This window comes from Microcebus murinus, chromosome 30 (genome assembly GCF_040939455.1).
Source record: "Microcebus murinus isolate Inina chromosome 30, M.murinus_Inina_mat1.0, whole genome shotgun sequence".
NCBI classification, from domain to species: Eukaryota; Metazoa; Chordata; class Mammalia; order Primates; family Cheirogaleidae; genus Microcebus; species Microcebus murinus.
In genome coordinates this window covers 5,609,161-5,631,534 of record NC_134133.1, presented here as the reverse complement: position 1 = coordinate 5,631,534, position 22,374 = coordinate 5,609,161, and the positions used below count along the sequence as shown (strand labels likewise).

The window sequence follows — 22,374 nt, the reverse complement described above, 5'->3', positions numbered from 1 at the left end:
ATGTGGTACTAGGCTTTGTGTCTGGCACACAATAAATACTTAATACTTGGTAGGAATCATTGCTGTACAAACTGAAGGTCAGAACACACATCATGGTTTCTCTACTGATGAAGAGTTCACCCTAAAAGATTGATGTAGAGGCCGGGCGCGGTGGCTCACGCTTGTAATTCTAGCACTCTGGGAGGCCAAGGCAGGAGGATCGCTCAAGGTCAGGAATTCGAAACCAGTCTGAGCAAGAGTGAGACCCCATCTCTACTAGAAATAGAAAGAAATTAATTGGCCAACTAAAAATATATAGAAAAAAATTAGCCGGGCATGGTGGCGCATGCCTGTAGTCCCAGCTACTTGGGAGGCTGAGGCGGGAGGATTGATTGAGCCCAGGAGTTGGAGGTTGCTGTGAGCGAGGCTGATACCATGGCACTCACTCTAGCCTGGGCAACAGAGTGAGACTCTGTCTCAAAAAAAAAAAAAAAAAAAAAAAGACGGATGTAGAATGATTCACTAGCCAGGAAGGAAAACAAACTAATGCATTTAATTCATATTTTCAAAAAAGGATTGAAACAAAAAGGGTTAGCAATAAAGTTTAATCAGTACACTGCACTGCATTACTCAAGCTCCTGCTAATTTGGGGTCTGAACCTCTGAGGAGGCAAAGAGGTTGCATGTTGAAAGCAGAAGGTCAAGTCCGATCATGACCGTGGGGTATCCGGGCTGCTGAAATGTGTCACAAGGCTGCTAACAGATCTCCGTTCGCAAGGCTGTGCTAGATGGTTTGTAACAGGTTTTATCATTTGGCAAAAGGCAGGAAAAAGTAGAAAATAGTATTTCCGTATGTCTTTTTCTAAAAGGACCCCTCCTCTTTAACACCTGTGATGACAATTTTATGGCCCAATGCTTAAGAAAGGACTTTGAATAAACGAGCACATTTGTGATGCCATTTCGGCGACAAAGGAGAGATTGCTGGACCGTCTGCAGCAGTTTTGAAGGCTGCCTAGAAAATGCCCAGTTCCCTGCCCTTTCAGAAGCAGCATGCCCACTGTCTCTCAATTTCAACCCTCCGCTAAAGTAACAGCAGGTGTAATCACAACAGAAATCTCTGGCCATGTGTTCTACAAACAACTGACAGAGACATAAGAAAAATCATGATGAGATCTTCAGACAATTATTGCTCTGGGAAATTAAATATTGTTCTATGGCCCTGTAGCCCTCCCCATCCTTAATGCCTCTAATGTTGTCCCCACTAACTGAGTAGAACATGTTCGTGGGGTACATGCATCTTGATCTCTTTTCACATGCAAAGAATGCTGGAATTAAAGTACATCTGGAAAGCAAAGTCATTTAAAACTGGCAGTCCACCAAATATTTAATGACTGTTAGAGGCATTGCATGACTTTGGAAAGACAAGATTTAATTTCGGTCCCTTTTTCAGTCCACCTGATGGGAGAGACAAGGTTGAGTGTGACCAGAAGGAAGATTTATGCCTGGAAGAGTCCTGTGACCCGCAGGTGATATCTATATTATAAAATAGGAGTACTGGCAGGTGGATCCAAGTCATAGACTGACAGGCCTGTTCCGTGGCTGTACTTTGCCTAACCAGAAAAAATGCACCTTTGTGTAAAGTGGGCATTTAAGCCCCATGAGGCTGTAAATGCCTCAGCCTCTGCATTTACTGACTGAGTCAGTATTTAATTGAACATCTACTTTGTACCAGGCATGGTGGTAAGTGTTGGCTATATGGTGGTGCATGCAATGGACATCGTTCTTTCTCTTAAAGAAATCTGCAGGAGGAGATAGGCAATAATAAAATAAGAAAGTATACAAGGTAATTTCAGATTGTGTTAAGTGCTACCATGGTAATAAACAGGGCATTGTTTCAGAGGGGAAAAAAAGCAAACAATGAGAAGCCCATTCTAGGCAGAATGGTAAAGGTGAGCTTCTCTAAAAAGGGTACATTTAAACTGATACTGGACAGAGCCAGCCACCTGAAACACTGTGGGGTGGGGAAGAACAGTGTCAGTGACAACCACAGGATGACCCCAGTGACATATGCCCTACTGTGGTCCCACCCTTGAGCACGGGCAGAACCTATAACCTGCTTTTAATCAATAGTATATGATAGGCCAGGCGCGGTGGCTCACGCCTATAATCCCAGCACTCTGGGAGGCCGAGGCAAGAGGATTGCTCAAGGTCCAGAGTTCAAAACCAGCCTGAGCAAGAGTGAGACCTTGTTTCTACTAAAAATAGAAAGAAATTAATTGGCCAACTAAAAATACATAGGAAAAATTAGCCGGGCATGGTGGCACATGCCTGTAGTCCCAGCTACTCGGGAGGCTGAGGCAGGAGGATCGCTTGAGCATAGGAGTTGGAGGTTGCTGTGAGCGAGGCTGATGCCACGGCACTCTAGCCAAGGCAAAAGAGTGAGACTCTGTCTCAAAAAGAAAATAATAATAATATATGATAAAGATGAGGAGATTTTGCAGATGTAAAGTTGTTAATCAGTTGACTTTAAATTACTGTGCAAGGGAGATTATTCTCACGGGCCTGACTTAATCAGGTGATCCTTTTAAACGTACGTGTAGAAATCAGAGAGCTGAAGCACCAGAGAAACTCTCTCTCTCTCTCTCTGTTGCTAGATTTGCAAAGTTCTACGGTTGCAAGGAAAGGAGTTGTGCCAACAACACGAAGCGGATCCTTTTCTGCTAAGACCCTAGATGGGAGCACAGCCCGGCCGGCACCTTCCCTGCAGCCTGGTGAGACCTGAGCAGGGGGCTTGGCTAAGTCATGCCTGCACTTCTGACCTAGAAAAATCATTCAGTAATAACTGAGTATCCCATTAAGCTGCCAAATTCATGGTAATCTGTTCTGCAGCAATATAACAAAAACAAATACAATGCTCTAAGCAGGAAAGCCATGAAGTCATTGAGAGGTGTATAGTGAGCAAGGAGGAAGAAATCAGGTTGCACATTGTGGGCTGTTCTAGAACAAAGAAAGTTTAGGCTTTATCCTCAGCATGTAACATGGGATGCGTGGTACATGGTAGGTGCTTAAATCTGTTGCATGAATGAATGAATAATGAAAGTATGTTTCTAAATAAACGTGTTTAATACTAAAGTGCCATCACCATTCTCTGTCTCAAATTACAAAACAGCACAGTTCACAATTGCTAAGGTGTGGAAACAACCCAAGTGCCCATCAATACATGAGTGGATTAATAAAATGTGGTACATGTACACCATGGAGTATTATTCAGCTATAAGAAACAACGGTGATCTAGCACCTCTTGTGTTTTCCTGGATAGAGCTGGAACCCATTCTACTAAGTGAAGTATCCCAAGAATGGAAAAACAAGCACCGCATGGACTCACCAGCAAATTGGTATTAACGGATCAGCACCTAAGTGGACACATAGGAATAATATCTATCGGGTGTCGGGTGGGAGGGGGAGGAGGGGATGGGTGTATACAAACACAACGAGTGAGATGTGCACCGTTTGGGGGATGGTCACGCATAAAGCTCTGACTTGAGAGAGGAGGGGAGGCATGGGCAATATACGTAACCTTAACAGTTGTACCCCCACAATATGCTGACATTAAAAAAAATGAAAAAATAAAATAATAAAAAATAGATATTTATTTGAAAGACCATTATATGTGAAAACCTGTACTGTTATTACAGGGTCAAGAAAAGTGATTTAGAAAGAGAGTCTGGCCCAAGAAGCAAATTTTCAGCCGAAACATCTACCGGAAGCTTCTGGATCAGGAAAAAGCTGTGTCGTTATACAGAGATTAAAAACTCTGTAATGAGGTACGGATACAACCCAGCAATCTGGGTCACAGCTGAAAGCCTGATAATTTGAGGTTTCTCTTCAGAGTCTAATAAACTATCTGAAAAGCTGCCAAGTGCTAATCAAGTCTAAGGAAGACAGTACTATAATAAGATAACCACATCATCAAAGGCCGTGTCGATCATGGATTGGAAGAAAGGAAATGAGGTGTTAAGAAAATTAGCAGGTCAATAACGATGGAGAATTTGATACTGAAAATGCAAAGGTGATTATAGACTCGGGAGTCATATTTCTTGTGTCTTAAGTCTTCCAGACTTCATCTGAAAAACATCTCTGGAAATTCAAGAGAGGATAAATGAAAACATCGTGGCCGTCTTCTATCAGCTGGAGTGTGCGTGTTATTCCTGTTGCCAGGTAGGCACACATGATGGCTAAGGTGAAAGCTAGAGTCCTGCTGCTGAAGTTTCCAGAAGCTAAGAGTAGGATCTGTAATTGCACGACCAGAAATGGCATTTTCACAAAGCAAAATCAAAACATGAGCCAACAGCGGCTTCCTGAGCTCATACTTAGCCACATCCCTTCAGAATTAGCTGCGATGGTTCGCTAGGAAGAGTTCATTTGCATTTAAAAATACACGAAGATGTAGACTGGACTCCTTCTAAAACGCAACTCTGCGGTGTTTTTCAAGGGAAAATGTCCACATGTTTTAGAATGAGACAATTAAAGATAACTTGCAAAGTTAAGCAGAGAGGTCGGAAGTAGCAGACAGACACCTGGTACCACTGGACATCAAATTGACACCAAATTTAGAGACCACTAAAGGGAAAGGGGTGAGATGGTGCATCTTAAAAATGGTTTTAAATACCACATCACCACCACCACTGTCAGTAGCTTTGCATTTCATGAAAATGTTCATAGTGGGCCTTGCCTTATTTTCATGTCTCAGATGATCCAACCCATTTTCAAAAAGATTGCACCTTACTTTTTTTGAGTTAGCTTTAGGAATCAACCGCAATGCTCAAATTAGCTACATAGTTAATTGCTTCCTCCCAAAGGTCTTTGAAAAACAAAAGCAACACTGATTTTGTAACAAGAGTTGCCAATTAATTTACATTGGATACTATGTTGAGTATGAGCAACCTCTTTTATGAGATTGACCCATTAATTTTCAAATAGACAAAATAGACTTAAAAAAAAAACTTGATGTGCAAATACAGAGACAATGGTTAAGGCTTCTTGCTTTTTTCTTACGTTTTGATAGACACGGCTCATGTTACAACAGACAACTGATATATAACTGATATCATCGCTCTTTGATAAATGTTATCTCTCATTTGAGATAAAAATGACAGTTACTGGCAGAACCTCATAAAGAGAGAACACAGGCACTTACAGAAAGCAGTGTCTGAAATCAGATTACTACAGCTTCCCCTAGATTGAATTTGCATGAGAGGAAAACATCATGCACGTTTCTGGTTTTGGAAACTTCTAGAAATTGCTTTGTCTGGTAAGGAGAAGAAGGTCTAGAAGATGCAAAACAAAACATGGGCAAGCACGAAAGTGAGATGATTGCATTTCAGTTATCCTTGCTCCTGTGAGGTGATGAGTTTTGCAGAGCTGACTGTAGTCCATAAGAAGGTGAGTTAGCGAATCTGTAATTTCTGACACCTCGTTGCAGGGCATGAGAGATGCAGTATTTAATCCTGCCTGTCTCCATGCAGCCTGCCACCAAGGGAAGAGGAGGGAGGTAAATTAGATCTCGGCTTTGCCGCCCGGCTGTGCAGACTGTGTCTGAGAGCGGCTGTGGTCAGTCTGGGGCTATTTTTGGGGATGGCATCAGAGAGCCCTGTCCCCACCAGCCGTCACTGCATGTGGGCCCTGGCGGGCCTGCCTGTGCCTTACACGTCACTGGGGTGTAAGATGATCTAAGAGGGCCAACCAACGACGAGTTCCTATTTGAATGGTTAGGTTTCACCTTAATGCATATTATTTAAAAAAAATAAATAAACCTTGTACATCAAAGCTGTGATTTCCTATACATCACTTCTTAAGACAAAGATGGGTTTGAAAAAGTGAGCTGGGAGTTGGTGTAGTAAGAAATATGAAAGAAATAATCATCCCAGGGGTACCTGGAAATGGCAAAAATCACAAAGGCTGTGTGTTAATAGCCAAAATCTAGAGAACAATTCAGAAGCTGATTTTCTTCTTATTTTACTGTGTTTATGATCTCTTTGTCGAGACTTTCGGTATTTGTTTCCATTTGCAAAATAACTATATGCTTAAGGCAGAAGATTTGGAGATATAGACAAGCACAAATGAAATCATGAAAATTAACCATGATGCTACTTCTTACACATAAAGATAGTTAGGCTGGGCATGGTGGCTCACATCTGTAAATCTAGCATTTTGGGAGGCCAAGGTGGGAGGATCGTTTGAAGTCAAGAGTTCAAGAGCAGCCTGGGTAACTTAGAGAGACTCTGTCTCTACAAAAACAATTTTAAAAATTAGCCAGGCATAGGTGGTAGCACACACCTGTAGCTCCAGCTACTCGGGAGGCTGAGGCAGGAGGATCACCTGAGCCCAGGAGTTTGAGGTTGCTGTGAGCTATGATGATGCCACTATACTCTAGCCACTCTAGCATGGGCAACAGATCAAGACCCTGACTCTTCAAAAAAAAAAAAAAAAAATCTAAAAAAGTACAGTTAACATTTTGCTTTTTGCCTATCCAGTACTTTTTCTATCTTTTTATTCCCCACAAAAATAGGGCTGTGTTTGCCTATCCTGTTTCATAGTTAAATTTTCCACCTAATAATATCTAATGACCATTTTCCCATTTGGCAAGTTTTCTTTTAGAACAACTCTTTTACTATTGTTTTATTGGATAAAAAGTATACTCTCACCTGGCTGAATAAAAATCTAATTAATTAATCCCTTACTTTTGGGAATTAAGCCTGCTTCCATTTTTTTCACTGCCATATAAAAGGCTGCAATGAATATCGTTGGGCTTAAAACACTATTGTACACATTTCTGAGTATTTATTTGTAACAAATTCCTAAAGGTGGAGCTCCTGGGTCAAAAGCTTTGCCAATTCTAAAAGTGTTTTGCAGCAAATTAACAGATTACAGAAATATCACATGAATAATTTATTCCAAAAGTAAGTTATAAGAATATTCATTTCTGTAACATCTGCGATACACTATCACTACAAATGTCATCTTTCTTTTAAAAGACTTTTGTTTGCCAATACACTTATATAACTTTCTATATTATTAAAGAAATAGAAGTCAAAAAATCATAAATTTAGGATTCATTCATAGTATATTTTTGTGTGTGAATTACCTGTAATATTCTTTTCCCTAATCTACTCATACGAAACCCTGAAATAGTAATCAAACTTAGATATCAGCGTAGAGTATAATAATACTAAATGACATAAATATCCCTGTCCTGAGAAGTACTTTCCTTTACCTTTCTTATACTTCTCTTTTGGCTAAGGGAATGATCATTATTCTGGGGAGACATTATTTTTTAATATTCTGATAATTTTTCCTAACTCACGGAGAAAATGTTAAAGGTAAAATGAGTTGAATGAATTCACTTTTTTAGGAGAAAAGAGTAAAATATGGTCCTGCCACTCAACTCTATTCAACAAGCTGAAAAACGCTGAGATGAGACAGGAAATAGCATAGCAATGTATTCATTCTAATGATGCTCATGTTTGAGCAAGAACAGAAAACATGCACGATAAGCTATTGCAATAAAAAGAAAAATTAATCCCTAGAATAATTTTGTACCTAGCAAGTTGAGAACAGTTAACTATCTCGGTAATTTTGAATCTTACTTATAACTCAGGTGGATGATTTTTAATCTTTTTTTTTTTTTTTTTTTTTTTTTGAGACAGAGTCTCACTTTGTTGCCCAGGCTAGAGTGAGTGCCGTGGCGTCAGCCTAGCTCACAGCAACCTCAAACTCCCAGGCTCGAGTGATCCTTCTGCCTCAGCCTCCCAGGTAGCTGGGACTACAGGCATGTGCCACCATGCCCGGCTAATTTTTTATATATATATCAGTTGGCCAATTAATTTCTTTCTATTTATAGTAGAGACGGGGTCTCGCTCTTGCTCAGGCTGGTTTTGAACTCCTGACCTTGAGCAATCCGCCCGCCTCGGCCTCCCAAGAGCTAGGATTACAGGCGTGAGCCACAGCGCCCGGCCATGATTTTTAATCTTTTTAAAGCTATGACACCTTCTTGTGATGGGGAAGCTGGTGGTGGTAGAGCCACCTGTCTATCCCATTCTAAAACTGCCACATGAAACCAGGCACAGTGACTCACTCCTGTAATACATGACTCAGAAGGCCGATGCAGGATGATCATTTGAGGCCAGGAGTTTGAGACCAGCCTGCGCAACATAGCAAGACTCCATCTCCACAAAAAAAAAAAGAAAAATTAGCTGGGCACGGTGGTGCACACCTGTAGTCGCAGCTACTTGGGAGGCTTAAGTGGGTGGATGCCTTGAGCCCAGGAGTTGGAGGTTGCAGTGAGCTATGATTGCACCACTGTACTCCAGCCAGGGTGACAGAGTGAGACTCTGTTTCTATAAAATAAATTAACCAATTAAATTAAATTTAAAAAGTGCCACATGAGATGCAGTAATACTTTAAATCAGGTGTCCTCAAACTACGGCCTATGGGCCACATATGGGTCACCTAGCACATTTATCTGGCCCTCTGGGTATTTTTGCCACCGCTGCCTGTCCTGCTTAGCAGCCGACTCATCCCGGGCCCACAGTGCGCAATCTCCAAGGGTCTGAGGGACGGTGACCTGGCCCCCTGTTTAAAAAGTTTGAGGACCCCTGCTTTAACTAGAAAGAACAATGAAATCTAATTTTATGTTGAGATTTATTTGAGAATTTCAAAATAATTCTGGACCCATCACAGAAACCCTTAACCTCCAGGTTGGCAATCAGTATTTTGAAATTGAAGTTGGCTAAGAGGAAAGCAGGTATCAGGAATATCTTTGAATGATATGCATGTATTACATTACGAAATGCTAAATAGACTACTTCCTAAAACATCCAGAAAATTCTAGGTGAAATGCAATAGTTGATAAGGACCCTTCCTACTAATTAAAATAATTTGCCATTATTCATTTACTAACTCGATAAGCATTTACTGAGTGCTCACTACGTGCCAAGAATTGTTTCATGCACCGGGAATATTAGTGAACAAAGCAAAGATGAATCTGAGAGTTCTTAGAAGGGGAAGGGCAACAAAACCACCAGGAAAGGAGGCCCTTGTTTAAAATGCAGATTCATAAGTCTTACATGGAGGCCCCAGAATGAGAGTCTCTAGGGGCTGAGGCCCAGAAATACGTATTTTAAAAATGGTCCCAAGTGACACTCACTAAAATTTTCAAAGAACGCAAAACGGGCACTTAACAAATATTTGCTCAGTGAATGAATGCTAGGTAGGAATCAAGATCTAGGATACCTTGCTCCCCAGCCCTCCACCCAGAGCAAATATAGGCCCATTCTGAGGTGGGCCCAAGCAGAGGCTCAGGTCGCCTCCTCAGATCCACTTGGAAACTCATGATGCGACAAATACGTGGGTCTGATTAGACTCAGGCCTCAGGTGAGCTTTCCATTTTAAACGATTACTCTCGATGTCCAGGTGCTAAATCCAGTGGTCTCCCGAGCTGAGAAAATGCAAGTGCCTCAACTGGTAAATACCAACTATTTTAATGGCATCTTAAAAAAAAAAAGTCCTTATTTTTTATTTTTAGCACTTTTGACACACGGACACACAGATACTCTTACTCCTAGTGCCAATGTACCTGTTTGACACTATAAACTCAGTACCGAGGGCCCCTGAGATTTTTAGGGGCTCACAGAATGTTTTAATTTCTTTTAGAATCAGAATGAAAGCACGAATCTCATCTAGCCTGGATCGTAGCAAACTGTTAACTGGTGCAGTCGTATGATAAAATTTTTCATGTTTTTTTTTTTTTTTTTTAAATCAAGATGTGAAGTTACAACACGGCTCTGCTTACCCACAGCTCTGGGCCCAGGCGAGAAGAGACCCCTTACCTGGCAGGCGTTGTACAGGAGCTGATGCTCAAACTTCTTGATGCCGAGAATGTTCTGGAACATCTCATAGAGCTGCTCCTTGCTCAGGATCAGCTCGGAGGCCGCGCTGGCCGTCATGCGGGCCTGCTGCTTCCTGGGGTCCTCCTCCCCGCGGTAGATGGCGTCGAACTTGGCCATCCAGGAGCTCAGCACCGTCTCCTTGCTGAGCCCGTCGATCTCGGGCAGGCTGCGCACCCGCTTCTCGATGTGCTTCTTGAAGACCTCGCGGGAATCGTTGGCCGAGCAGCCCCCGCTCTGCACCATGCGGGCCACACGGTCGCTCTTGAGGAACACCTGTGCAAGAGCAGGGCCGGGACAGACAGTGAGAGAGTTGGCCATGCAGGGGCCTGCTGGGGACTGACACTATACTTTCCTGGTTTAAGAATTAAATTTACTGAGTAACCTACGTGCTCTGCCCAGAGCGATTGAGAGTAATGTGTTTTGGACAGGGTCCCTGTGACAAACACGGTTGCTGCCTAGAGGCATAACAAAGAACCTGAGTTTCTGCAAGTAAGCAAGAGCTTCCCAGCCCCACAGCAGTGGGGGTCTGGAGGCTACACCATAAACACATTGTTCCTGTGATTGCTGCTCATCCTAGAAGATGGCTGGTTAGTCAATGACGGATAAGATCCCTCAAGGGAGGGGCGACCTAAGACAGGCACAGCCACTGGGGGTCAGCCTAGAGGAACTGGGGATGAAAAATGCGCCCCGTGGCTACCTGGCCTAACCTTGCTTATCTCAGTCTATGATCTATGCCTGGCACCTTGAGCAACCACCTGGAAACCCTGAGTCAGGGGACATCTGTGTCCTTAAGGCTATGTGTTCTGGAATTTATGGCCATTGCTGTAATGCCTAGGCGGTCACGTCTAAGGAACTAACTTTGATTTTTTTAAAGTATAAAATTAAACTGACCAGTGCATTGGGCACTCCAGTCTTGTAACAATCTTTGTGCTTGTGTCTGTGTGTTTCTTTGTGTTCTGCATTCATCCCCCGTCCTGCAAACAGGCCACAGCAGGGGCCATTGCATAAGGGGTTGGCACGGGTCCCTTCCTGTCCCCCAACCTCCTGGCGGGGCCAAGGCAGGCAAGTCACTTACACGCTTTGTTTCTGTGTCCACATCTGCTAAATGAGCACAACGACTGGACTCACCAGGTGGCTGCAAGGACTGATCGAGACCAAACACGCAAGGCAGCACATGACGTATAGACTCTGCATTCAGACCGTGTGGTTCTCTCTCTGCCACTTAATGACTGTGTGACTTTGGGCACATGAACCTCAGGATTCTCATTTACAAAATGGGGATGACAGTAGTCCCTGTCTCATAGGTGTTTTCAAAATGAGGATGAAATGAGCTAAAATGTGAAAAGCACTCAAAACAGCTCCTGGCCCATGTGAATGCCAAGTGAGTTGTAGCTGTCATTATTATTATCATATATAAAGTAGCTGGCATGGTATCTGCACATAGCACTAAACATTTGTCAGTATTTATCTTTCATTTTATCCCCTGCATGATACTTATCATTAATTGGAATTAAATTAGTATTTGGGTAAATACGCATTTAATTATCTCTTCCTGAAATAGAAACTCCACGTGGGCAAAGACTGTCCTTGTTCCCTACAGTATCTTCAGTCCCTGGCATAGCACCTGACACTTTGAAAGGGAATTAACAATGAACATATTGGTGTTATATTCTGTTTATTTTGTAGATGAAAAACCAAGACTCTGCAGAGGGGAGGGACTTGTTCTCGGTAACTGACACTGTCTGACTGCAAACATGTGGTCTTTAGACTTCACCCTGGTTCCTCCCTTCCCCCTGGGGCTGTCCTGTCCAGTGGAGAACGCCTGGTTATTCTGCTGGTCCCACCTGAGTCCTGGGACCAAGCCGTCCATTAAGAGTGTTTTACTTTTGCTGTACTGCCACTGTTTGGAAGCCCACACCAGCTACACGATTCCCAGGGTGTTAGACAAGACAGCAAAGCTGCTGCTTCACATTCACAGAAAGGAAACATCTGACACTTTTGAGCTGTGTCCTGGTCACAAATGAGAAGGTGCATAAACACCCTTCAAAGAGGCAGAGTAGGCTGGGTGCGGTGGCTCATGCCTGTTATCCTAGTACTCTGGGAGGCCGAGGCGGGAGGATCGCTCAAGGTCAGGAGTTCGAAACCAGCCTGAGCAAGAGCGAGACCTCGTCTCTACTAGAATATAAAGAAATTACTTTATTACTTTATACAGCTAAAAATATATACAGAAAAAATTAGCCAAGCATGGTGGCGCATGCCTATAGTCCCAGCTACTCAGGAGGCTGAGGCAGGAGGATTGATTGAGCCCAAGAGTTGGAGGTTGCTGTGAGCTAGGCTGATGCCACGGCACTCTAGGCTGGGAAACAGAGTGAGTCTCTTTGTCCAAGAGACAGCTTTGCTTGGAGGACTGCTCATGCTTCATGCTTCCCCACCAAGCTTCCTGGAGGTGGGAACATGTTAGCGAGGTGGCCTCCATTCACTGCTGACTTTAATGGACTAACGTGGAAAGGAGGGCTGAGATTTGCTCCCCAGGGTTGAGACCATGGCCTGCTCGCCTGTGCCTGGGAACTGATGCTCAGTTGGGACATGAGAGTTCATTTCAAAATCAATTATGGAGGAAAAGTTTCAAATAAATCCTCAGGCCTTACAAGCCTTCATGAGCAAAAGAATCCACTCGAATGGCCAGGCAAGGTGGCTCACACCTGTCATACTAGCACTCTGGAAGGCCAAGGCAGGAGGATCACTCCAGGTCAGGAGTTTGAAAACAGCCTGAGCAAGAGCGAGACCCCATCTCTACTATAAATAGAAAGAAATTAATTGGCCAACTAATATATATAGAAAAAATGAGCCGGGCATAGTGGTGCATGCCTGTAGTCCCAGCTACTCGGGAGGCTGAGGCAGGAGGATCACTTGAGCCCAAGAGTTTGAGGTTGCTGTGAGCTAGGCTGACGCCAAGGCACTCACTCTAGCCTGGGCAACAAAGCAAGACTCTGTCTCAAAAAAAAAAAAAAAGATGATGTCTAAGCAGGGGGCAAGAAGGTAAAGGTAAAACTAGCAGACACAATACAGTGGGGTCTTGCAAACACAATCGTCCATGCACGCTGATAGCAAGGGGTAAGAAATAAGGATGGTGGCACTCTGCTCCCAGCTGGTGTCCAACTCTGAATCCTGGACATGCCATCTGCTTCTCATCGTCCCTTCCTGTGCACACAGAAGTCACTCCATAAACATTTGCTAAGCCACTGGTGGAGGACCTTGGAGAAGTCACTCAACCTCCATCGACCTCACTGTCCTTTGCTGCCCAGGAAGTTAACCCAGCCGCCCTTCTTTGACAGGGATTGAACTGAGATGTTGGGTACTAACAAAAACTTATCCAGCTTAGATTTAAATTTAGAAAATAGAGTACGTGTTCTGCCCAGAATATTTAAGAGTAATGTGTAACAAACAAGGTACATGTAACAAACAAGGTCTGAGTTTCTGCAAATAGGCAAGAGCTGCCCAGCCCCACGTTAATAGGGGCCTGGAGGCCACACGATAAGCACATTGTTCCTATTATTGATGCTTGGCCCTGTAAGATGGCTGGATAGTCAGTGACAGGTAAGATTCCTCGAGGAGGAACAACCTAAGACAGGCACAGCCGCTGGGGGGGGCAGTGGGAGGGCAGCCAGGAGGAACTGAAGGCAGAAAGTGCCCCCTGTGGCTGCCTTGCTTAGCCTTGCTTATCTCAGTCTGTGACCTATGCTTTGAGCAACTGCCTGAAAACCTTGAGCCAGGGGACATCTGTGTCCTTAGGCTCTGTGTTCCGGAATTTATGGCCATTGCTGCAATGCCTGGGTGGTCATGTATAAGGAAGTAACTTTGATTTTTTAGGGTATAAAAATAAAACGACTGGTGTGTTCTGCGCTGCAGTCTTGTACGCAGTCTTTGTGTGTGTCTGTGTCTTTCTTTTTCTGTCTCTTTGTGTTCTGTGTTCATCCCCCGTCCTGCAAACAGGCCACGGCACTGAGAGGGCTCTGAAATGTGTCTGTCCTATGCTAGGATTTGACTTCCAGGCCCCAGAAAGAGGGGAGATGGGTGAGATGTCAAGAGCATGCAGGAAGGAGGCTGGAGATGAAGGAGGCAGGAGGCGTGAAGTGCCCCAGGGAGACGGACAGCCCTGGGGACACAGGGGTGGCAGGAAACTAACTTTCCAGGCCCACCATCTGTCCTGGCTTCTCTGTCTATCAGAAAGGACGGGGGCCCTGGGCCAGTCTCAGGCTGTAATGAACACAGGCACCAAGTACCCATGTGCTTGTGCAGAACTCATAGAATAATAGTCAGAACTCATTTGTGCCGGGAGCCCTATCTGTATCGTGTGTGTGTGTGTGTGTGTGTGTGTGTGTGTGTGTGTTTCTGTTTCTATTTTTCAGTGGCTGTCCCAGGGGACTTCAACCCCAGGCGCCATTCTATCTGAGCACATCCATAAATCCTCCCTACTTTTCTGCCAACTTCCAGACAGGTCATGATGAGAGATGGAAGACGAACAAATAAATACGGAATCGTGAAGGGCAGTCAAGTCGGCAGCTCGCCCTCATCCGTCAGTCCTTCCCCCCACCCCTGGACAAGCTCAAGGTTGTTTTAGACACTTGCAAACACACCAGTGCTTAGCAGCTGGACACGTTGCGTGGGAGGTTGGTCCAGCTCCCATATTTTTGCTGATAGGCTGAGAAGCCAGGATAGATTCTTTCCTGCTCTGAAAAAGCATATCATTCCAGGACAGGCAAGAAACTGCCCCCCCTAGAGATGTCAGAATTAATAAGGTTTTTCGGAACCTACAAGCAAACCTGGTTGCCACGAATAAATGGCACATAAGTAGTGGAAAGAGTAGATGTTGTATTTTGTTTTGAAGCACGGGCCCTAGAATCAGAACTCCTGGGTTCAAATCCTGACTCTGCTACTTGCTAGCTTTGCCACCCGAGCGAGTCACTTCGTCTTCCTGGCTTTAGTTTCCTCACCTTTAAAATGGGGATTGGAACAGCCTTCCCTTGCAGGATTTTGGTAAGGATGCAATGAGATCACGCATGCCAGTTGGTTTGCTTGTTGCCTCTCACAGGGAAAGAATGTAATAAAAGCTAGCTGATATATTTTTTTAATAGAATATCATGAAGCCTTGAAAGAAGATATATATATATATATACACACACATATATATATATGTATATATATATATTTTTTTCCATTGGCATCCGAAGATGTCCATGGTAAGCCAGAGTCTTCCCATGGCAGGCATGAGGTAGGGCTGGGGAGAGGCTTGTGACCCTGGATGGAGGACCCGTTAGGGAACAGGACAGTTTACTGGTGACAGTATGTCATATGCATGACTTTTGTGGAGGTAGGAAGGAGCTTGCAAACAACTGTGCTACATAAGAGAAATGGGTTATTAATATTTTGTAGTCATTTCCCATAATGATATAGGAGTTATATTTATATATACACATTAAAACTATCTGGAAAGATATGTGCCAAGGTATAATCACTGTTATTTAGGATGATGGGATTGCAAGTTTATTTTTAACCATTTAGAGATTTTTCTACATTTTTTAGGATGATGGGATTGCAAGTTTATTTTTTAACCATTTAGAGATTTTTCTACATCGTCTAGCTTATTTTTATTATTAGCATGTTTTATTTTCATAATCATTTGAAGCACCTCTTCCTACCTGGGAAAATACAAATTTTACCTCCCTTGAAGCAGGGTAAGTGTAAACATCTAAAATGAAATGTGTTTTTAGAACTTAAAAAATATTCTTCACCAACTAGGGAGAGAATTGATTCTATCAATTTTTTAATTCTATGATTTCTCTGCAGCCTGTGGGCACCACAGCACCATTCTCCCCCTCTAACTTTAATGCACTAATAATGGAATTTTCCAGGTATGCATAGTCTCATTGAATCTTGAGAACAAGGATGGTCCTCTTACAGATGAAGAAACTGAGGCTTGGACTTGGCTGAGGTCCATGGCCAGTGGGTAGTAAGACTAGAATTCAACCCCATCTTTGTTAGACACCAAGCTCATCCTCTTCATCACTCTGGCCTCTGCCTCCTCCTTGCTGGACTTTCCCCTCAAGAACAAATGCCTTTAAAACGGGCAAAAGTGCTGGGCGCAGTGGCTCACACCTGTAATCCTAGCACTCTGGGAGGCCGAGGCGGGAGGATTGCTCAAGGTCAAGAGTTCGAAACCAGCCTGAGCAAGAGCAAGACTCCGTCTCTACTAAAAATAGAAAGGAATTAATTGGAAAACTAAAAATATATAGAAAAAATTATCTGGGCATGGTGGGGCATGCCTGTAGTCCCAGCTACTCAGGAGGCTGAGGCAGGAGGAGAGATTTTAAAGCTGGTCTTCTCTAACAAAAGCCTGGTTGATTTTGGTCAAACTAGCTTCGAATGTTGTTTGGGACAGAACTCTTCAGTTGCTAGCAACGGAAACTGCCTGTGGTCAAATTGAGCCCTAGTAATGATGATAGATCTAATAGCAATGACAGGAGCTGCTGAAAAGCCATTGTTTTTGCTGGTGCTGTTATAGGAAATAACTAAGCTCCAGAAAAGAACAAACCAGAACAGTTGAACTTCAGGAGTCCAACTAGCGAGATAGAATGGACGCCCGTCATTGGTCTGAGTCTACTCCAACCCCGGTCCGTTCTAGTGCCGCTCCGAATCTGAAGTCTGATTGGTCAAGCTCTGGTCACAGCCCTCTGCTTGGCTAAAGATGGACGAGGTCCTGTGATTGACAGTCCCACTGTGTGCAGTGGCAAAAGTGTTCATGGAAGGAAGGCTTGAGCTACTCTTATCAGAAAGGGAAGGACAGTTGACAGGTCAAAACTGCAGGTGTCCTTGACACAAGGTGACGTATCTTGTTTAGTTTTTATGGTGGAACTTTTCTGTTTAAGAAAAGTATCTCGGTCATAACAGCTCTTTGTCTAAAATGAAGCAATATGTTTTCTAATAAGCAAAGCCACCATAACTACTGAATGGCCTTATAACAGATACCTCCCAGGAAGAGAAGAGTAACTGCTCTTTTGCCCCCCCCTTTTTTAGACAGAATCTGGCTTTGTTGCCCAGGCTAGAATGAGTGCCGTGGCATCAGCCTCACTCATAGCAACCTCAAAGTCCTAGGCTCAAGCAATCCTTCTGCCTCAGCCTCCTCCCGAAAAGCTGAGACTACAGGCATGCGCCACCATGCCCAGCTAATTTTTTCTATATATATTAGTTGGCCAATTAATTTTTTTCTACTTTAGTCGAGACAGCTCTTGCTCAGGCTGGTTTCGAACTCTTGACCTTGAGCAATCCTCCCGCCTCGGCCTCCCAGAGTGCTAGGATTACAGGTGTGAGCCACTGCGCCCAGCACTTTTGCCCGTTTTAAAGGCATTTGTTCTTGAGGGGAAAGTCCAGCAAGGAGGAGGCAGAGGCCAGAGTGATGAAGAGGATGAGCTTGGTGTCTAACAAAGATGGGGTTGAATTCTAGTCTTACTACCCACTGGCCATGGACCTCAGCCAAGTCCAAGCCTCAGTTTCTTCATCTGTAAGAGGATCATCCTTGTTCTCAAGATTCAATGAGACTATGTATACCTGGAAAATTCCATTATTAGTGCATTAAAGTTAGAGGGGGAGAATGGTGCTGTGGTGCCCACAGGCTGCAGAGAAATCATAGAATTAAAAAATTGATAGAATCAATTCTCTCCCTAGTTGGTGAAGAATATTTTTTAAGTTCTAAAAACACATTTCATTTTAGATGTTTACACTTACCCTGCTTCAAGGGAGGTAAAATTTGTGTTTTCCCAGGTAGGAAGAGGTGCTTCAAATGATTATGAAAATAAAACATGCTAATAATAAAAATAAGCTAGACGATGTAGAAAAATCTCTAAATGGTTAAAAAATAAACTTGCAATCGCATCATCCTAAAAAATGTAGAAAAATCTCTAAATGGTTAAAAATAAACTTGCTTGAAAAAATAAATCTCTTTTGAGGCTTAAGCCAGTTTGAACTAGGTTTTGAACTAGTCATGTGTACTCCAGAGAGTCCTAACTAAGATAGACATGAACAGAGAAGCAATTGGATCCCACAATAAGGTGGAGGAAGAGGTATTACTTTCTCCATAGCCCAAGAATGAAGGCAAAGGGAGAAAGGGGGGCCAAATCAACTTGGAGCTTACCCGAGTAAAGGGCTAATCCTGATCCTCTGATTGAGAATCTTTGCTTTAGAGGATTAGCCTTCCCTGGAAAAGTGAATCTAAGACTCTCTAATGCATTACTAATGAAAACAGCACCGTTAATACCCCACTTTCTTTCCCATGTTACTCAAACGCTAACATTCAATATTCAGTAATTTCTCAATGCCCATATTCTCATCAGGCTAAAAAAAACCTCTTCCAAATAAACTAGCCACTATGGAGGAAAATATAAGGATCACTATAGATAGGATGGTAATTCCCAGAGACTCATTGGTATGCTGATGACTATTAATTTTCAAATTTAATTAATAGATAGAAATGACACTTTCTTTTAATTTATGCCATTAGTCAAATGAACTTTCTAATTAAGAGTTGCAGTCTACAAATTTTTACACTCTGGTGTGTGACTTTAAACATGGAGAACTATTGGTAAGAATTTGGCCTGACAAGGGGTTGCCCATTACTCTCCCACTGGCGTTTAGAACTTTAAAAAAAAAGGGAAAAAATTAATTTCATTCCTGGGTAGTTTCTAAAGAAAATCTTTGTTAAATGTATTCAACTTATTCGCTGCCATACATCATTGTGATTCCAAATCTCATTTCTACTCCCCACGAAATCCAACCGAAAAATTGCACCACATCAGATAAAGCGGCCAAATTTGACACTCATTGGCAATAATGGATGCTAATTGTAAAAATCAAAAAAGATTTACATTCAGACAAATATAAAAATCAACTTGACTTCTAAGAGCGATCCAGACAGAAATTTCCTTAAGGAAATGATGCATAAAATCAGTCTGTGGTCGGACCTAACACACATCACAAAAACAAAGGCTGTTTACTATTAATTGCTAATTAGCAAACCAGTCAATAATATTTTCGCAAGATCTAATTGCAGTCTTGCTCTATTCTTTCCATGAAGGAAGGAGTGAAGTACTTTAGCAAGTGGGAAGGGGAGTTTTATTAAATCAGGATTTCTCCACCAAGGCTTCAATCAACACAGTGAAAGCATCCATTGTGGACTGGATCAACCAAGGGCCAGATATACTTAAGAGCACCAGCAAAGCAGGAGCACAAAAATTTTTGTTCTGAAAAATTTTCTATATAATAATTTAAGAAAGGAAGGAGGGAAGGGAGAAAATCAGGAAAACAATACCATAGAGAAAAATCAGATTCTGTTAGATTTTCTTCTACTTATGTTACAGTTTATCATTATTATTCCAATTGCATATGGCAGGATACCATGAGATTTTAGTGCTTAGGAGTTGTTTTTTAATTATTTTAATCTAGGCTTGGCAATGGATAGATAAGACATTTTAGGCATAGGATTCCAAATACAAAGAATATTTATCTGGTGCAGATTAAAATAGATTAATATAAGGTACTCTTCTAAGTGAAGTATCACAATATTGGAAAAACAAACACCATATGTACTCACCATTAAATTGGAACTAATATATAAACAAAAGTATCCAACTATATGATGCATTTAACTTTCTGTATCTCTAATTAATATGTTGAGATATTAATAAATAATCTGTGATGTTGATGTAATCTAACTTACTCAAGACTCAGGTGATTTCATCTTCTTTATTTGTTCCTTAACAACCACACATATTGTTTATCATACTCTTTTCTATGTGTTCTTAATACAAAACTACTAGATCCACTTCCTCTAACAAATTTTGGCCAATCATTATTTACTTGTTTAAAGAGAGCAAAAGGAATCTGTCATAGCTAATTGTAATGATGGTATCTGCCTTTCTTTTAGTCAATTTATATGAATTTATCACCTCTTTAATTTAACATAGTTGCTCAGGTCTAGAAAAAGGTGTGTGTAGTAATTTACATTTTTCTTTCAAGGTATAGATTAGGAGTTTTTGTGCTTAGACCATTGAATGTACCCATAAAAATATGTTCCCAAAGTTACTTTAAAGTGCATTTGAAATGAATGTTATGATTTAATTGATTATGAATGAGATATTACTGATACATTAAAATGTGTTCATTTTATAGAAATAAAAAATAAAATTTTCAAAAAGTATAATAAAATGTCTTTCAATGACCAAATAATCATTTTTGAAAATATGCATAGTGGGAAATATTTGCCAATAGGAAGGTATGGCACGCCCATTTCCTTAATCATGTGCAGACAATAGCCAACGTGCACACTGAGAAAGAACACTTAGACAATTTAAAAATATCTGTGGAATTGCAAATCCGCTTTACTGATAAATGAACCTGTGAGGTCTAGCGGTGAGACAATTTACTTATGATATATACTCAGGACATAGTCACTCTTTTGCCAGTTTTCTCTAGAGAAGAGTACTGCATTTTGGACAGTGTTCTAACCTCCAGAAAAGAACCCAAAGTGGCATTTTAATAGAAAAAATAAGAAGGTTCACGAAGCCACCTACCTTGGGAAGTGCTAACACGCCTCAGAAATGGTGTAAGTGGTGGGAAAATGCCCCCGACACCCTAAAGTCTCAGGTTGTGACATTTTAATAGCTGTGTGACCCTGAATTAACCGACTTAACCTTTCTGACCCTCAGTCTCTTCATCGGTAAAATGGGACCCTCATCAATCTTAACTCGTAAGACTGTTACAAATCATACGGCAAACACTCAGCACATTGGCTGGTACAAGAATCAGTTGGTCAACAGCAGTGTATCTTTACAGTTTTCCCCAAAACAAAATGCTGCCACTCCTTAACAGCATACCCAACCACCAAGCCCTCTGCCTTGGGAGGGGTAATCCCGTAGAACACCAAAGCTGCCGTTCCCATTGGCCAGTAGCTCAGAACTTCGTCTGCATGGCGACCCTTACCTCGTAGTAACTCTGGACAGCATTCATGAAGGCTTCGTCAGCCACGATCTGGGTTTCCCCATTGAGGAAAGCCTGGAACCGGTCCTTGACTGTCTGCAGCTGCTGTTTGCTGATCTGTAAGGAACAGAGAAATGAGCAGAGCATGAGAACTTGCTGACCACAAGGATCACGGTGTCACCTTATGCTGAAGATGCCAGGCCCGTTAGGATGGTGGAGCTGGCTTGCAACAGGTGCGTGAGAGCTGATGGCTAAATTCATGGAAACTCTTATGAGCCAGTGTTAAATGCACCCACAATTCAAAAACAATATAAATGACAGTTAAATCACATGGAAACAAAGGTAACACATTTGTAATACTCAAAAATCATTGCCTCCTGATTATTTTACATTTTACTTTCTTCTGTGCTTGTGATGTTACTTACATCTGTGATATTTGCATGATGGAAATGATATAGAGGATTAGACTCCCCTGGAAAAGCGAATCTAAGACTCTCTAAAGCAGGTGTCCTCAAACTACGGCCTGCGGGCCACAGGTGGGCTGCCTAGCACATTTATCCGGCCCTCTGGCTGCCTGTCCTGCTTAGCAGCCGACTCGTCCCGGGCCCACAGTGCGCACTCTCCAATGGTCTGAGGGACAGTGAACTGGCCCCCTGTTTAAAAGTTTGAGGACCCCTGCTCTAAAGCATTACTAATGAAGACAGCAGTTAGATTGTTAACACCCCACATTCTTTTCTGTTACTCAAATGCTAACATTAAATATTCAATCATTTTTGAATGCCTGCATTCTCATCAAGCTAAAAAGAAGCTCTTCCAAATAAACTGGCCACTACAGAGGAAAATATCAGGATCCCTGTGGAAGAAACTACAGTGCCACACATCTCTTCCCAACTCCATGCTCAGTGGTATCTCCTCGGCAGCTTTGCTTATTCCCAGGGTGGGAATATTTACACCACGGAAATTGGCAAATGCTATAATGCAGGATTTTTTTTTCCCCTAAGAGATGATTGTTAAACATTTAGTAGAAACCATACCCCTGCACAAGCCCCTCAGATGGTCTGAAATATCTTGCTAAGTGCAATATAGCAATGTGCAGGGGTTCTCAAACGTTTTTGCTGCTGTTACATCCATGACTACATGATAGATGATGTTCAGTTCAAGGATGCACTTTCAGGATGTGCAGTTCTCTGCCTTATCAATCCTACCTTTCTTTCCTCTTAGGAAAACATTCCTAAAATATTTCTGGACTATTCTCCCTCCTTCACCTCTTAGCTGCTGTTTTTCAGTGTCAACATGAGCAGTACCAACTTATGAAGCCCTTAAGCCCTTCCTAACCGCTAGCTCGGGGTGGGTCTTCCTGCTTTGTGATTCCACAGCGCACCTGTTTAACTACTGGTTAGTTCTGACAGCATGTGTTAGAT

The 22,374-nt window shown here is 42.4% G+C and overlaps 1 protein-coding gene across 5 annotated transcripts in view; it reads right to left on the bottom strand.

Moving 5' to 3' along the window:
• Positions 1 to 22,374, bottom strand: part of CADPS (calcium dependent secretion activator) — a 483,222-nt gene that overhangs the window by 347,741 nt on the left and 113,107 nt on the right. For all 5 annotated transcript variants that reach the window (XM_075998810.1, XM_075998808.1, XM_020284645.2 and 2 more), the window contains exons 2-3: positions 20,957 to 21,070; positions 9,866 to 10,198 (exon numbers count right to left, since the gene is read on the bottom strand). In XM_075998810.1, coding sequence (XP_075854925.1) covers positions 9,866 to 10,198; positions 20,957 to 21,070 — 447 coding nt within the window. The remainder of the gene's footprint in view (positions 1 to 9,865; positions 10,199 to 20,956; positions 21,071 to 22,374) is intronic.